Source organism: Mustela lutreola, chromosome 8 (genome assembly GCF_030435805.1).
Source record: "Mustela lutreola isolate mMusLut2 chromosome 8, mMusLut2.pri, whole genome shotgun sequence".
In the NCBI taxonomy this organism is placed as follows: Eukaryota; Metazoa; Chordata; class Mammalia; order Carnivora; family Mustelidae; genus Mustela; species Mustela lutreola.
This window is the reverse complement of record NC_081297.1, coordinates 126500302-126518994: the sequence shown is the minus strand read 5'-3', so window position 1 is coordinate 126518994 and position 18693 is coordinate 126500302. Positions and strand designations below refer to the sequence as shown.

At 38.0% G+C, this 18693-nt stretch overlaps 1 protein-coding gene across 1 annotated transcript in view; it reads left to right on the top strand.

The window, feature by feature from the left end:
* LOC131839280 (uncharacterized protein C3orf20 homolog) overlaps positions 1-18693 on the top strand; it is a 121051-nt gene that overhangs the window by 13067 nt on the left and 89291 nt on the right. Inside the window, exons 4-6 of the mRNA XM_059186555.1 lie at positions 8073-8533; positions 12820-12918; positions 15383-15482. Of these exons, the coding sequence (XP_059042538.1) occupies positions 8073-8533; positions 12820-12918; positions 15383-15482 (660 nt within the window). The remainder of the gene's footprint in view (positions 1-8072; positions 8534-12819; positions 12919-15382; positions 15483-18693) is intronic.

Here is an 18693-nt window from a genome sequence, read left to right as displayed (position 1 = left end):
CTTTTAGTGTACTGTTGGATCCTATTGGCTAGTATTTTGGTGAGAATTTTCACATCTGGGTTCATCGAGGATATTGGTCTGTAATTCTCTTTTTTGATGGGATTTTTGTCTGGTTTTGAGATCAAGGTGATGTTGGCCTCATAAAATGAGTTTGGAAATTTTCCTTCCATTTCTATTATTTGGAACAGTCTCAGGAGAATAGGAATTAATTCTTCTTTAAATGTTTGTTAGAATTCCCCTGGGAAGCCGTCTGGCCCTGGAGATTTTTGGAGATTTTTGGAGATTTTTGATGACTGTTTGAATCTCCTTACTGGTTATGGGTCTGTTCAGGTTTTCTGTTTCTTCCTGGTTCCGTTGTGGTAGTTTATATGTCTCTAGAAATGCATCCATTTCTTCCAGATCATGAAATTTGCTGGTGTAGAGATGCTCATAATATGTTCTTATAATTGTTTGTATTTCTTTGGTGTTGGTTGTGATCGCTCCTCTTTCATTCATGATTTTATTAGTTTGGGTCCTTTCTCTTTTCTTTTTGATAAGTCTGGCCAGGGGTTTATCAATCTTATTAATTCTTTCAAAGAAACAGCTCCTAGTTTCATTGATTTGTTCTGTTGTTTTTTTGGTTTCTATTTCATTGATTTCTGATCTGATCTATATTATTTCTCTTCTCCTGCTGGGTTTAGGCTTTCTTTGTTGTTCTTTCTCCAGCTCCTTTAGGTATAGGGTTAGGTTATGTATTTGAGACCTTTATTGTTTCTTGAGAAAGGCTTGTATCACTATATATTTTCCTCTCAGGACTGCTTTTGCTGTGTCCCACAGATTTTGAACCGTTGTGTTTTCATTTTTCATTTGTTTCTATTAATTTTTTCCATTCTTCTTTAATTTCCTGGTTGAGCCATTCATTCTTTAGAAGGATGCTCTTTAGTCTCCATGTATTTGGGCTCTTTCCAAATTTCCTCTTGTGATTGAGTTCTAGCTTCAGAGCACTGTGGTCTGAAAATATGCAGGGAATGATCCCAATCTTTTGAGACTGGTTGAGACCTGATTTATGACCCAGGATGTGATCTATTCTGGAGAATGTTCCATGTGCACTAGAGAAGAATATGTATTCTGTTGCTTTGGGATGGAATGTTCTGAATATATCTGTGATGTCCATCTGGTCCAGTGCGTCATTTAAGGCCTTTATTTCCTTGTTGATCTTTTGCTTGGATGATCTGTTCATTTCAGTGAGGGGAGTGTTAAAGTCCCCTACTATTATTGTATTATGGTCAATGTGTTTACTTGATTTTGTTATTAATTGGTTTCTATACTTGGCTGTTCCCATGTTAGGGGCATAGATATTTAAAATTTTTAGATCTTCTTGTTGGACACACCCTTTGAGTATGATATACTGTTCTTCCTCATTTATTATTATAGTATTTGGCTTAAAATCTAATTGATCTGATATAAGGATTACCACCCCAGCTTTCTTTTGATGTCCATTAGCATGGTAAATTGTCTTCCAGCCCCTCACTTTAAATCTGGAAGTGTCTTTGGGTCTAACATGAGTTTCTTGTAGACAGCATATTTTTTTTTAATTTATTTATTTGACAGAGAGAGATCACAAGTAGGCAGAGAGGCAGGCAGAGAGAAAGTTCTCAGCAGTCTTCCTGCTGAGCAGACAGCCCCAATTCGGGGGCTCAATCCCAGGACCCTGGGATCATGACCTGAGCCAAAGGCAGAAGCTTTAACCACTGAGCCACCCAGGTGCCCCTGTAGACAGCATATTGATGGGTTTTGTTTTTTTATCCATTCTGGTACCCCTTGTCTTTTGATTGGGGCATTTAGCCCATTTACATTCAGGGTAACTATTGAGAGATATGAATCTAGTGCAGTTGTATTGCCTGTAAAATGACTGTTACTGCATATTGTCTCTGTTCCTTTCTAAACTACTACTTTTAGGCTCTCTCTTTGCTTAGAGGACCCCTTTAAATATTTCCTGTAGAACTGGTTTGGTGTTTACAAATTCTTTTAGTTTTTGCTTGTCCTGGAAGCTTTTTATCTCTCCTTCTATTTTCAATGGTAGCTTAGTTGGATATAGTATCCTTGGCTACATGTTTTTCTCCTTTAGTGCTCTGAATATATCATGCCAGTTCTTTCTGGCCTGCCAGGTCTCTGTGCATAAGTCTGCTGCCAATCTAATATTTTTACCATTGTATGTTACAGACACTTCTTCTCCCAGGCTGCTTTCAGGATTTTCTCTTTGTTGCTAAGACTTGTAAATTTTACTATTAGATGAGGGGGTGTAGATCTGTTCTTATTGATTTTGACGGGGGTTCTCTGTGCCTCCTGGATTTTGATGCTTGTTCCCTTTGCCATATTAGGGAAATTCTTTACAATAATTCTCTCCAATATACCTTCTACTCCCCTCTCTTCTGCTTCTGGAATCCCAATTATTCTAATGTTTCATCTCATGTTATCACTTATCTCTCAAATTCTCCCCTCGTGGTCCAGTAGTTGTTTGTCTCTCTTTTGCTCAGCTTCTTTTTTTTTTTTTTTTAAGATTTTATTTATTTATTTGTAAGAGAGAGAGAGTTGAGAGTGAGCACAGGCAGACAGAGTGGAAGGCAGAGTCAGAGGGAGAAGCAGGCTCCCTGCGGAGCAAGGAGCCCGATGTGGGACTCAATCCCATGACGCTGGGATCATGACCTGAGCCGAAGGCAGCTGCTTAACCAACTGAGCCACCCAGGCGTCCCTGCTCAGCTTCTTTATTCTCTATCATTTGGTCTTCTATATCACTAATTCTCTCTTCTGCATCATTTAACCTAGCAGTAAGAGCCTCCATTTTTGAGTGCACCTCATTAATAGCTTTTTAAATTTCAACTTGGTTAGATTTTAGTTCTTTTATTTCTCCTGAAAGGGCTTTTATTTCTCCAGACAGGGTTTCTCTAATATCTTCCATGTCTTTTTTGAGCCTGGGTAGCACCTTGAGAATCGTCATTCTGAACTCTAGATCTGACATATTACCAATGTCCATATTGATTAGGTCCCTAGCCTTCGGTACTGCCTTTTGTTCTTTTTTTCTCTTTTTTTCCACCTTGTCATTTTATCCAAATAAGATATATGAAGGAGAGAATAAAATACTAAAAGGGTAGCAAAGATCTCAGGAAAATGTGCTTTAACCAAATCAGAAGAGACCCCAAATTGTGGGGGGGAAGAAAGGGGGTAAAAAGAAGTTCAGAAAAAAAAAATAAAGAAAATAAAGAAAAATATAAAAAAGAAAAAATATATATATTAGACTGGTGAATAGAACAGGCTCACCCACTTAACTTTGGGAGTATTTTGGTCTCTTAGAAGAAACTAACTCCCCAAATTTTAAAGAGTGAAAAACATATATAAGGGTAAACACAATGAAGGGATGGAATATGACTATAAAGATGAAAAACAACTTTTTTAAAAATTTCTAAAGAAGGAGTTAAGATAAGTTGGTTGAGAGAATAAAGAAAATGAAAGTGGAGATAATTTGCTCAGGCTGGAGACTAGAACAAAGCCCTGTGCTAGGTTTAAGGTGTATTTTGATCTATTTGAAGAAGTTGTACCCCAAATTTTTTTAGAAGAAAAAACCCTATGTGTATACAACAAATAAAGTTAGATAAAATGAAGGATAAAATATGGCTATAATAATGAAGGTTCAAAAACAATTTTTTTTAAATGAAAGACATTGTTAAGATAAACTAGTTTAAAAACCTTAAAAGAGAAAAGGGTAAAAGTTAAAAAAAATTAGCAGAAGAAAAATGTAAAATTAATAATAATTAACTTTGCAAGACTAAAGAATCATGGAGAGAAAGCCATAAATTCCATGCTTTGCTTTCTCCTCCTCTGGAATTCTGCTGTTCTCAGTAAGTGAACTTGGTCTTGGCTGGATTTCTTGTTGATCTTCTGGGGGAGGGGCCTGTTGTAGTGATTCTCAAGTGTCTTTGCCTGAGGCGGAATTGCACTGCCCTTACCAGGGGTCAGGCTAAGTAATCTGCTCCGGTTTGCTTTCGGGAGCTTTTGTTCCCTGAATGCTTTCTGTAGAGTTCCGGAGGACAGGAATGAAAATGGCAGCCTCCCAATCTCTGGCTCGGAGGAACCAAGAGCTCGGGGGCCCACTGCTCAGTGCACCCCTGGAGAAAAGCGCTCACTCACTCCCGTCTCCCTGGCCTCCAGCCATGTTGCGAGGTCACCCAGTCTGTGACCAAGCTTCTCTATCTCTGGCACACAGCCCCACCTGGAGTCTCTGAACCCCGCAAATCCCTGAGCTCTTCCAGGACTGTCTCCCCGGATCTTGTGGGGTCTCTCCTCACAGAGTAGTGTCCTGTGCCACAGACCACAATTTAAGGTAACCCCAAGTTGAGAGCTCACTCCTCAGCTTCGTCTCTGTAGCTGGCTTTCCCTAATACCTGTGACCTCTGCGACACTCAACCCCAATCCTTCTGTGACCCCGTGGGACCTGAGGCCACACTGTCCCCGTGTGGGCTTCACCCCGGCTTAACATCTGGAGCGATGTCCCTCAGTGCAGCAGACTTTTAAAAGTTCTGATTTTGTGCTCCATTGCTCTGCCGCTTGCCAGGAGCTGGCCCCTCCCCACTGCGGTCTATCTTCCCCTCTCTTTGGATTCACTTCTCTGCCGGTCCTACCTTTCAGAAAGTGGTCGATTTTCTGTTTCTGGCATTGCTGCTCTTCTTCTCTTCAATCTCCTGTTGGATTTGTAGGTGTTCAGAATGGTTTGATAAGCTATCTAGCTGATCTCCTGCTACCTGATGTTGTCTCAGCCTGCTACTTCTCTGCCATCTTGACTCTTTCCCCTATCGAAACTTCTGTTCTTTCCATTTTTAAGAGAAATTTGGAATGTGGATTTTCATAGAGTACTTCTGGTCCTCAGATACTGGCAACTAATCCAATTTTTAAAATTACATGCACACTTCACCAGACAAGCCAAAGAAAATAAATCTCTGAATCCTGCCCCATCCTGTGCCATGGCTATTCGCTGCTGAATTCTGGCCTTGAGCTACCTAGTTCACAGGATTTTCAGAAAGTTGTTCACTGTCACAAGAAATATTGCTTAGACTGGCATTTTCCTGGGTTCATTTGACAACCCCAGTCCATTTTTTATATTTAATACTCCAGAATATACAAAAGAAATTGAAGAGGCCCAGATGAGTGCTCCTCACTAAGATATTAAATATTTTTTTTAAATTTAGTTTCATTGAAAAGTCCTTATCCTTGAATACATTTCCTCTTCAGTAATAAGAGAGATCAAAGATTTACCTCTCAGGGTGACTGGGTGTCTCAGTCGGTTAAGTTGTCTGCCTTCGACTCAAGTCATGATCTCAGTGTCCGGGGATTGAGTCCCACTTCGGGCTCCCTACTTGTTGCAAAGTATGCTTTTCCCTCTTTCTCTGCCTGCTGCTCTGCCTACTTATGCTTCTATCTCTCTGTCAAATAAATAAATAAAATCTTTTTTTTAAAAAAAGATGTACCTCCCTGTTGTTGAAATACCTAGTCCAATATCAACCACCTATAATTGAAATTTTTAAATCAATAAGTTAGTATTTAATAAATGGTTCATAATTTTACATTTGTATACATAGAATACTATGCAACTGAAATAATGTAATACCTATCTAATAGAGTTATTTTGAGAGTTGAATAAAATGGTATATGAGAAACTAACTATAAAGTGATAAACACATTTATAGTGTCATTATAGTTATTAATGAAGATTATTAAAATAAGATTTCTGTCTTTTAAAAACCTGTAAGTATGTAAAATTATTTATATACGTACATATATATTCAACATCTATGTGTGTGTATGTATGTGTGTGAGTATGTGTGTAAATTCATGGTGTAGGTCAAATAATACACGTTTTAATTCACCAAAAGGATCCTCCTCCATGTTATCTTTTTTTTTTTTTTGAGATATATTGATTTGAGAGATAGCCCAAGAAGTGGGAGGAGCAGAGCGTGAGGGAGAGAGGGAACCCCAAGCAGACTCCCTGCTGAGTGCAGAGTCCGATATGGGGCTCAGTTCCGTGACATGACACCGAGATCATGACCTGAGATGAAATCAAGATTCAGCACTCAACAAGCTGAGCCACCCAAGCACCCCATCTCCTTTTATTTTTTAAATTAATAGTAAATTTTGATGACTCTAAATAAATAGGTATTTTATAATCTTAGTTCTGCTCAATTTTATCTTTCCATACTTCATTGTAAAGATTTTCTTCTGACTTGTCTTTCTTGTAACTAATTTTCCCTTCAGCTTTGTGTCTAATATGCTGTTAAACCCATCTACAGAGTTCTTAATTTGGGTTATTGTATTTTTCAGCTTTATGGTTTCTATATGATTCTTTTTCAGATATGCACTATTTATATGTGTGCATGTATGTGGGTGTATGCATGTAGTTTTCAGTTTTTTGCAGAAGTTCTCAATTTCCTTGGTCATAGTAAGCAGAGTTATTTTAAACTCTGTATCTCCCTATGGTTCTATTTTATTAATTGCTGTTCCTGCTGGCTCTCATTCATTTTCTCCTGACTCCTTGTCAGTCCTTTTTTTTAAACACTTTGTGTCACATATTGTATTTGAAAATTATTTTTAAAAATAATTTGAGGGCTAGGATGAAGTTAGCTTCCACTGGAGGAAATTTACATTTGTTTCTGTCAGAGGCTTGTGATTAGAACACTTTGAGGTGGCCTTAATTCAATGTCAAGAAGTGAGATAATTTGAAACTGTGTTGTAATGAGCTGGTCTAGGTGTACTTCTGGATAACCCTTACTCCTAGTACACAGCGTTTTGGGTCTCAACCAGTAACCCGGCCATGGAGGGCCCTAGTCTCCAAATTTTGAACTCTTAGCTACTACAAAGCTATCAAAAGCCCTGACCACTCTTTAAGTCTCTCAGATGCCTCCTCTAGAATTAGTAAGTTTTCCTTCCCCACCCCTTACTTTCCACAAGGAGGGAAAATATGGGGTTTATCTGTTTGTATTCCATCTTCCAGATATTGATAGTAATAGCTGAGTGATGACTATCACTCTCTTGTTAGCTGTCTGTAGCCTTTAAGAACTTTTTAAAAATTTTATGCAGCTTTTCTAGTTGTCTCCAAGAGAAGGTTACTTTAAATCATTTAGATGCTACTACCAAAAGGGGAAGAACACTTTTAAGTTTTAAACATGTTATACATAGTTGTTTCATAAACAATGGCTGAAAATTCCATTATCTGACACACCTAGTCCCTTTGTGGATCCATTTCTGTTGCTGCTTTGGAGTTTCAGTATAATATAGTTACATCTGATGGGGTATGTATGATAGGCTAAGGGAACACAGCACATGTTTGTAGACTAACTTGAGAAATTCAGGGAAGGCTTTCTGGAAGAAATGGCCTCTGTCTTGTCTTATAATAGTAATGTATAAGCAACACACACGTATGTTTTTATCCTCTGTGTATAAACATAATAAATATTCATTGAAGAAAAGTTAGAACAGTGCCTCGCTGGCTCAAAGGTAGTGCATGCTGCCTCTTGCATATGAGTCTCTTGGGGTCGTGAGTTCAAGTAGGCGTGGAACTGACGAAAGAAAGGAAGAGAAAAAAAAGAAAGAAAGGGGAAAGAACGGAAGAAAGAAAGAAAAGTACTAAAAAAGACAATAAAAAATGACCTCCACAACCTGATAATTTACTTTTGGAGGTTATTTATTTAGTCTCTGTACTACCAGATATATGATATATGTATATTATACATTTGAAGACACCCCACATATACAATTGTATATAATCTTTATATATTATAACATAAGCATTTTCCCAAATTATTAAGAGCAATATTCCAAGCAATTTTTCATGCTGCTCACTGTATGAGTATGATATTATTTATTTAGCTATGTCCTTATGAGTCATTAGATTTCTGTCAATTTTTTCTAATTTCGAAAAGTGTTATAGTTAGCAATTTTATTCACAGATGTTGTACACCTTTTAAGGTATATACATTTTAAGATGGATTTCTAGAAGTTGATAAAGAAGATAAAATACCTTTATGGCTCATACATGTTTTTTACAGCCATACAGAGAGTATACTTTCTAAAGAACTAAAGGAAAAAAGACTAACTACGGTAGCTGAAGCTGAGAAGCAAGATGCGTTCTACTCATTTGACATCTCAACAACTCCTACTGTTGCCCAGTTTTCTCCCCCATTATCCAAGACACACCTGCAAAAGGATCTATTTGAGGAATATAAACTCATTGCTTCTGAAATACTGCATGAACTTGGGGAGGTACTGCAGAAGTATGCAGAGTATCACATTATTTACCCTGAGGGAATTGTAAATCTTATGAATTACAGTTGGCATGATCTTATTGAAGGTGCTTCTAAGTGTGCATCCAAAAGTTCAGGCTTGAAGAAAAACACTGCCTTGCAAAGAGATCCCAGTTCCGTGACCCAAATCAGCAGCTTTTCGAGAGAGGAATATCATAAGGAAAAGCATCTTGTGAAAGCAAAAAAAGACCATGATACTTCATCTGGTACGTAGAAGTTATTAGTTAGTTTTATAAATTAATCCTCCAAGTTTAAAAGAAAAAGAATAAAAATAGCACTGAGTGAGAAATTGACAAAACATTATATTAGTGATACTTGGTTTGTGTTAAGAATTTTAGTAAGTATTAGTGAAGTATTAGTGAAGTAAATTTAGTAAGTATTAGTGTCAGGAGAAAGATATAAAAATTTATAGTGCTTTCATTGAAAGCATCTATTATACTTCATGTGACAGGAACTCTCTGCCTCAAGGGATCCTACAAATTCTTTTACTGTACTGTACAGGGCCTAACAGAAATATGATGCTAGCCACATACATGATTTTTTTAATTAACTTTTTTTAAGGGTCTTTTTTTTTTTTTTTTTTTTTGAGGGGGGGAAGGGGAGGGGCAAAGGGAGAGGAAGAGAGAAACCCAAGAAGACTCGGTGCTCAGCACGGAGCCCAATGCAGAACTCTTATATCTTACAACCCCTAAATCACAACTCTGAGATCACAACCTGAGCCAAAACCAAGGGTCAGATGCCTAACGCACTGTGCCACCCAGGCACCCCATTAAATTAACATTTTATTTTAAGATGATTATAGACCCACATAAAGAGAAATCCCATATCCCCTTTATCCATTTTCTCCATAAGGCAACATCTTGTAAAACTCTAGTTCAGTATCACAACCAGGATATTGACATTGATACAGTTAAGATTCAAAACTTTTCTGTCAAGGTAGGGATCATTCATGTCCTGAAGCCATACCCACTTCCCTCTTTCTCCACTCCCTCTTTTAACCTATGTGTTTTGCATTTCTATATTTTTGTCATTTCAAGAATATTATATAAGTGGAATCATACAATGTATAAACTTGGTGATTGCCTTTTTTCAGTCAGCTTAATGTTCTGGAGATACACCCAGGTCATATATATCAGTAGTTTGTTCCTTTTTATTGCTTTGCAGTATTCCATGGTGTGAATGTACCAGTTTGTTTAATCAGTCTTTGATGGACCTGTGGGTAGTTTGGGTTTTTTCCAATTTGGGGCCATTATGAAAGCTGCTAAAACACTCATGTATAGGAATTGTGTAAATGTAAGTTTTGATTTTTCTTTGGTAGATTGCCAAAAGTTCAATTACTGGGCTATGTGGCAATTATGTGTTTGCTTTTATTTTTATTATTTTATTTTTATTTTTAAAAAGATTTTATTTATTTATTTGATGAGAGAGAGATAGCAAGAGAGGGAACATAAGCAGGGGTTAATGACTGAGCCACTGAGGCACCCCTGTTTTTATTTTTTTAAGAAGATTTTATTTACCCATTTGACGCAGAGAGACACAGACAGAGAGCACACTCAGGGGAGTGGCAAAGGGAGAGGGAGAAGAAGGCTCCCCACTGAGCAGGGAGCCCAGTGTGGGGCTTGATCCCAGGTCCCTGGGATCATGACCAGAGCAGAAGGCAGACAGTTAACCGACTGAGCTACCTGGGTGCCCCCATGATTACCTTTATGTGAAACCTTCCAACTATTTTCCAAAGACACTATCCTGTTTATATTTTTCTCAAAAATCAGATGGGCATATTTATGTGAATTTATTTCTAGGTTTTCCTTTTGTGTCTGCTTATTCTCATTCGTGTTCTCTTGACTCCCTGTGAATATGATTATTTTTAATTTTGTGTCAGACACTGTATTTGAAAAACTTCTTAAAACTTATTTGAGGGCTGGATGAAATTATCTTCAACTAAAGGCAATTGGAAGCAGGCACTGAAACAGATGTTTGTATACCAATACTCATAGCAACAATAATAGCAGTTATTCACAATAGCCAAAAGGTGGAAACAATCCAAATGTCCATTGACAGGTGCATGGATAAACAGATTATGCTTTGTACGTACAATGGAATATTATTCAGCCTTAAAAAGGAATGGCATTCTGATACAGGTAGTAATGTGGATGAAACTTGAAGACATCATGCTAAGTGAAATAAACCAGAAACAAAAGGACAAATAAAGTATGACTCTACTTACATGAGGTACCTAAAGTAATCGAATACATAGAGACAGAAAGTAGAATGTCTCTATGGGGCTGTGGGGAGGGAAGGATAGGGAGTTATTGCTAAATAGGTACAGAGTTTCACTGATGCTACAAAACCATACACTTAAAAATGGTTAAAATGGTAAATTTCATGTTTTGAAAATTTAACGACAATAAAAATATTTTAATGGTTAAATAGTAAATTTTGTGTTACATATCCACAATAACAACAACAACAAAAAAAGGCAGTGGGGGAGGGAACATTTGCAAGTACCAAAGGCGAGACTGTTAAGAATAATAATAAAGCATTAAGGATCTGAAATTTTTGCTGATAATAATTTCAAAAAACTTGATAGGGAAATATGAGTGACTGGCACAGACACATGATTTAAAAAGGATGAGGAACCACAGCAGAGCTTAGCACTACATTGCGGAGAGTACTGGTAGATCCCACTTTTATCCCCAGAATGTAGCTTTATATTCAGGACTTTATGATTTCTCACTTTCATTCCTATTGTGTTGAATATATACAAGCAGAATTCAATGTAGCAAAAGAATGATATTTTAAATATTAAATTCATATTCATTTATAATATTTTACAGATCATAGGGAACTTTCTAGCCATTATCTAATTTCGTTGTCCAGATATCCCTGTGGAGTAGCTGATAGGATTCTGTTTCACTATGGAGAAAACTGAGATGCCAAAGCATCAAGTAACTTACCTAAAGTCACGGTTTCTGATAGAGCTATGACCCCAATCCTGGTCTTTTAACTCCCAGTATAGTGTCCTTTCTGCTACTTTATCCCTAACTCTCATTCTGCTGTTAAAATTAATAGTGATGAAGATTTTGGCAATGAGAATAAATAGTAGTGGTAGCTATCTCTACAAGGCCCCTCTGAGATAGAGAAGTAATCTACTGGAGTGACTAAGCCTTTGCTCTTAGGATTCCTGGGTCAAAATCCTGGCTATTGCACTTACTAGTTACATATTTTGAGCATATTTCATAACCCCTCTTTGCCTCAGTTTCGTTATTTGTGACATGGTACTGCAAATTGTACCTTCCAGGGTGATTCTGAATATTAAATAAGTTAACACTAAAGCACTTGGAAAAGTATCAAAGTATAGTAGACACTACTTATTGTTTAAAGTTTTTATTTAAATTCTGATTAAGGGACGGTGTCGTGTTAGTTTCAGGCATACAGTATAGTGAGTGATTCAACACTTCCATTCATCACCCAGTGGTAGACTCTGCTTGTTGTTGTTGTTTTTATCATCATCATCATCATCATCATCATCATCATCTCCATTCTTTCATATGATCCTCAGAGTAACCCTTCACTATATAGGTATTATTATAGACTCCTGATGGTTCATGAAACCCAGTACATTTGCTTTAACAAGATAATTCAAGCAGTACAATTTTTACTTTTTAAGGACAAGTGATTGCTGTTCATCAAGAGATTGAAAGGCTCTGTGGTAGTGGTTCTCAAAGTGTGGTCCCTGAACCAGTGCATCAATATCACTAGGAACTTGTTAGAACAAGTCCTAGAAAATTTTCCAGGTCTTATTCTAGACTTACTTGAAATCCTCATCTGTAAAATGAGAAGATTAATGGTGGAACTCTGTTGAGAGAAATAAATTATATAATGCATGTAATGTGCTTAGCATAGTGGCTGGCATATAGTAAGTACTCAATAAGTATTAGTCATGGTTATTCTTAGAACAAAACCAATAATACAGTCTTTTAGTAAATCAAGAAATTATATAGAGGAATTTTCAAGTTAAAAAGCTGTTTCATGGGGCGCCTGGGTGGCTCAGTTGGTTAAGCCACTGCCTTCGGCTCAGGTCATGATCCCAGCGTCCTGGGATCGAGTCCCACATCGGGCTCCTTGCTCGGCAGGGAGCCTGCTTCTCCCTCTGCCTCTGCCTGCCACTCTGTCTGCCTGTGCTCGCTCGCTCTCCCTCTCTCTCTCTCTGATGAATAAATAAAATCTTTAAAAAAAAAAAAAAAAAAAAAAAAAAAAAAAAAGCTGTTTCATAAAAAAATTAAATTTTTTTTTTTAAAAAAAGCTGTTTCATTTCCAGAGCAAATATTTCATGGGTCATTATGGGTTCTTATGAAAAATTTTACCAATGCCCTGGTAATAATATTAAAATGTTGACAACTGATTTTTGTGTTGATGATGATCTAGCAAAATACTCACTTTGTCTTCTTTCTCCTCTCCCCCCTCATCTTCCTTCTCCTTCCTTTTTTCCTAGCTCTTGTCGACCAAAACCAAAATGCCCACATACCCCAGGATAACAATTTACCTGTTGTCATCCACTTCTCGCTGTTATCCAAGATCTGTTTAGAAAATGGTAAGATCCCTTTACCCATCCAAATTAGGGTCAACTCTGATGAGCAGCTAGAGTGAGAATTCACTTACCTTCCCTGAATTTGGAAACTTCTCCTAGTTATCCTCTTAGTACAATCTCAGTCAAAGCCAGGCTTTTAAGTTCATGTATTCCTTGTCAAAGTTTCCAGATGCACCACCTCTAAACCAGTGTCCGTGATTTCTCCACTCTGGTGCCCTGGGAGTTTTTTTCTTCTTGGTTCTAAGAAACCAACTTCAGTAATAATGACTTGCCTGTTCACCCAGGGCCTTCCATCACAAAAACATACCAACCTGGACTAGAAACCAAAGCTTCAAAGTTTTCCTTTTCTTTTTTCTAAAAGATTTTATTTATTTTTTTGACAGAGAGAGACACAGTGAGAGAGGGAACACAAGCAGGGGGAGTGGGAGAGAGAGAAGCAGGCTCCCCACTGAGCAGAGAGCCCAATGTGGGACTTGATCCCAGGATCCTGAGATCATGACCTGAGCTGAAGGCAGACATTTAAGGACTGAGCCACACAGGTGCCCCAAAGCTTCTTTGGTTTTTAAATTGTTTAAGTGTTATAAGGAGATTTCTTTCTTTTTTTTTTTTTTTTTAAAGATTTTATTTATTTATTTGACAGACAGAGACCACAAGCAGGCAGAGAGGCAGGCAGAGAGAGAGGAGGAAGCAGGCTCCCCGCTGAGCAGAGAGCCTGATGCGGGGCTTGATCCCAGGACTCTGAGATCATGACCCGAGCCGAAGGCAGCGGCTCAACCCACTGAGCCACCCAGGCGCCCCTATAAGGAGATTTCTTAAGGAAGATTATGAACACACAAATCTAGAAAGAATACAGTCTATCCCTGAATGACGTAAAAGGGATTGGATATAGATTATTGGGAAAGGGAACCTTGTCATTCCTTGAAATACAGACATAATATAGCCAACTTCATGTGGCTTAGGGAGTGAGTAGGAGTTGGGGCTTGCTGCTGTGGGTCTCAGATTTGCTTTTCGTAACCTTTTTATCATAACATAAGAACTTTCATCACAACCTAAGAACTTTGAAAGTTTTTGCTTTTAGAGAATGTGATTTTAGGAGTCAGATGTCCTTCCCACACCTCCCAATACCCTACATATGTTTCTGAATCTGATGTATTAAGCAATCAAAATTTATGACTGGGACTAACTGGAGTGGGATAGATATTGAGGAAATATGCATATGCTAAGAACAAGCCCAGTAAGTATGGCAAAACAGCAAATAGGAATGAAATAAATCATAAGCTATCCTGAGCGTTCAGCATGAAAATGTCAAGGAATCCAAATAGGTGGGTAAAGTCAGTAACAGGAAATCCCTCTGGAGGCAATTGAATGGCAAGCGAATAGTCTGTGAGTAAGCAGCAAGGCCTTAAGCATTAAGGGGCAGGATTGGAATCCCAAAGCAAGAAGCTGGAATTACATTATTGAACCCTTAAGGAAACTGGGATGGAGTTTGTTCAATCCTTCTCATCTAGAGTTAGCATGATTCTCATGGTCCAATGATAATGAACCTGAATGTGGTTATGTTAGTCAGGAATCTTTAAGCTATAGATGATAAGAGCTCAACTCACACTGGCTTAAGCAACAGGAAAATTCTTTGCTAGTATACTGGGGGCAGCTCAAAAGATTAAAGGAAGAACTGCGGGAGCAAAGGTCCAAGGCAGGATGTGGGACTCAGCGCTTGCAGAGGCGCTTTCCTGTCCATCTCTGCTTGGCTGAATTCTACAGTTAGGCTTGGTTCACACAGTGAAAGAGATAGTCACCGCCAGCCCTAAATTCACATGCCCCATGCCTAGAAAGAAAGTGCTTCTTTTCCTCCAGTGTCCATGAAGGAGACTCAGGAATAGATCCCAAGTGTGCTGACTACCAATAAAATGCTCCCTCTTGAGAGATGGGATCTCAAGTCTAGGGGATGCTGAAGAATCTGATCTGTAGGTCTACAGGGCGTGTAGGGATTTGAACACTTCAGAAGTCATCATAGGGATTTAATTCCTGGGGGTTATATTTTTAAAGCCATTTTAGTGCAAATCTCCTGAAGAGAGGTAATTCTTAAGCTTATGACTTATACTTTAATATAAATGGATTTGAGTACTTCTTTTTTTTTTTTAAAGGTTTTATTTATTTGAGAGAGAGAATGCCTGCACTCAAGAGCACAAGGGTGGGGAGGGGGAGAGGGAGACTCTCAAGAAGACTCCCTGCTGAGTGTGGAGCTGGACCCTGGAGCTTGGCCCCACGACCCTGAGATCTTGACCTAAGCTGAAAACAAGAGCCGGTTGCTCACCCAACTGAGCCATCCAGTTACCCCTGGATTTTGGTTCCTTTTTCAAGTAGGCCTAGATAGACTGATGGCCGAGCAGGATTTATATAGTGAGTACTGAGTTTGGGTAAATATTTAAATATCCCCTTGAGTTAATATGTGCATTGTTGTTTTAAGGTTGGATCTTTCAATATCCTGACTCAAAATTGGAAATTCTGAAATGGAAGACAATCCTCAGTACTGCTGTGATGAGACTACAAGAAGCCACCATTCAAATGTAAGGAGCCTTCTGCAATGTTTATTTTTTAAGGATTTATATGTTTATTTTAGAGCTAGAACAAGAGAGAGCACACACACACACCCACACACACCCAGGGGTTGGGATAGAGGGAGAGATTTCTAAGCAGACTCCCTGATGAGCCCAGAGCCCACGCAGGGCTGGATCTCACAACCTGAACAGAAACCAAGAGTTGGATGCTTAACCAACTGAGCCACCCAGGCACCCCTGCAGTCTTTAGAATCATAGTTTTATGAGGCACATAATGGGTAGATAGGCAAGAAGAGATGCAGAGCCTGTGGGACCCTGGGCAAGTCACTCTATCACTTTGCCTTGTATTTGTAATATGAAAAAAAAAAAAAAAAACCATACACACATGCACACACAAACCCTTCTTTTCCTAGTAACTCATAGATATAAGTTACTTTGTAGTACACAACTTTATCAGTCACTCAGCCTTGTCAGGTGACCAGTACAGGATCCTGTGTGAAAACAGTGCAGAAGAGAGAGAGGAGATAAGTCAAGGAAAGGAGTACTAGCTGTAGGGAAAGCACTAGGAAATAGGAAATTGGTCCCTATGTCCAAGAAACTTGTCACCTTAAATGGGAAACTAACCATCTTGGCAAGTTAACTTGGCAAGTTAATCAAGAGAGGACAAATCAAACACTTAGGGAGTGATAAGAACCAGAGCAAGCATTGACAAAATTCCTGCTCTGTGGCCAGACAGTGGAGCTGATGCTCTACATTTATCTATACTGCTCAGAACAACCCCATGAGATAAAGGCAATTATCATCTCCATTTTACAGATAAGGAAATTAATGTGCCTTGAAGTGTGGCAATTTGTTGCAAGTTACTCAGCTAGAAAAAGGCAGAGCCAGGAGTAAAACCCAGCTCTATCTGACTCCAAAGTGCACCCACTTTCAACTCATGCTTTGTTTTCACTCGTTTTCCACCTGGCCTTCGGTGTGAAAATAACCACTTAATGCTCTGTGGAGTGCCTTTCAAATGTGATAGATGCTTAGTATTTAAAATACTTATTTAAGGGGCACCTGAGTGGCTCAGTCGGTTAAGTGGTTAAGTGTCTACTTTCAGCTCAGGCATGATCCCGGGGTCCTGGGATGGAGCCCCGTGTCAGGCTCCCTGCTTAGTGGGGAATCTGCTTCTCTGTCTCCCTCTTCCCCTTCTCTTGCTCGTGTTCTCTCTCTCTTATAAATAAATAAAATCTTTTTAAAAAGTATTTAAAATTACATACACACAGAGACACCTGCCTGGCCAGTCAGAAGATTGTGTGACTCTTGATCTCGGGGTCATTGGTTCGAGCCCCTTGTTGGATAGAGAGATTATTTAAAATGATAATAATAAACTTTAAAACATACATAAAATAAAATTACATACAAAAAAAGTAATTGGAAAATGAGAAATTTTTAGATCAGAAGCAAACAAATTTTAATACTGTTGATCAATCTAAATTGTTAAGAGAGATCTTATAATGTAATGTGAAATTCTTTATTAGATTTTTCTAAAATCCTGGCCTTTACCGCTCTGGACAAGAATTGAGCAGCGTGTGCAAGGACTGGAAAAAAAAGGTCTACAATCATCTGACTCTGTCTCTTTAATGGTGTCTCTCTCTTTAAGGCCCTTTAAGGACTGGAAAAGGTAGAGCAGGCCCAGAACCCAGACTTGGTTAAGATTTTAGATCTTGTGCTGAAAATTCCTGGTGATTTAATCAATGAAGAATAATTTCTAGTGAAAATTTTTAAAAGATTTTATTAATTTATTTGGGGGGTAGTGAGAGAGAGGGAGAGGACAAGCAAGGGGAATAGCATAGGGAGAGGGAGAAGCAGGCTCTCCACTGATTAGGGAGCCTGATGTGGGGTCTTGATCCCAGGACCCTGGGGATCATGACCCAAGCCAAAGGCAGATGCTTAACCAACCAAGCCACCCAGGTGCCCCTCTAGTGTAATTTTTTATTTTTTATTTTCTTATTTTTTGAAATTTAAAAAAATTTAAAATTATTATTTAAATTTTAATTTTAATTAAATTTAAATTAAATAAAATTTAAAATTTAAATAATTATTTAAAAATTTAAGCATAGTTTCACTAGAAATCACTCTTTATTGGTTCAATCACCAGGAATTTTAAAATTCAAATTAGTAAATTTAGTATATTGGTAAATTTAGTATCTAAACTTAAACATCATATTACAATTATTATTGTAAAACACCTATGCTTAAGGGCATCTGGCTGGCTCAGTTGGTTGAGCATCTGTCTCTTGATTTCAGCAAGCTCCTCACTGGGTGTGGAGCTTGCTTAATTAAGATCATCTCTCGCCTTCTGCCTCTCCCCACTCCTGTGCTCTCTCTCTCTTCCTCAAAAAATAAGCAAACAAAAACAAACAAGCAAACAAAAATCCCACCTATGCTTAGTATTTAAACTAACTTTTATTATTGTACAATAATCAATGTTTTGTTTTAAATTTCTCACCCTTGTTTTTATTACTGGAAAAATCTTTCCTCATGCTAAAATTGGATAAACCTACTGTATGTTTTAATTTCTTTTTTCTCCATTTAGTTGGAAATTTGTGTGTGTGTGGTATGAAGTTTCTAGCTTGATTTCTCCCATGCCAGTAATAATAATAGCTGGTATTTATTGAGTGCTAATAATAGTAGCTAACATTTATTGTTTGTTTTGTGCAGATTCTTTTTACATCAAAAGCAGCTTAAACAATTTTACCAATTTATTCTTACAGGTAAACTTAGAATTAGTTTTTCAGGTTTAAAAAGACTTCAAGTGATGTGGAGCAGGTGGTATATTTTAATGGGGAAGTATATGAGAACTCTCTGTACTTTCCACTCAGTTTTGCTGTGAACCTAATACTGCTCTAAAAAAATAAAGACTAAAGCAAAAGCTGAAATAAAAAATGGAGTCAGAACATCTAGGTTCATTAGTCAATAGCGTGGGATCTTGTGTAAATCACTTGAACTTCCTGAACCTCTGCTCCTTTATTCATTTAGGGATAATGACATGTTTTCTGCTTACCACAGCAGGTTCTTGTGACTCAGTATATATAAATGTACTTTGCAGAGACCAAAGCACCAAGCAAGCACAAAGCTTTTTTTAATAATAAACCGGTACTGTCAGAAGTGGTTTCTTAAAACAAGTAGGGTTAGAACCAAGAAGAGATGGCTTGGCAGAATAGATGGAGGAGGT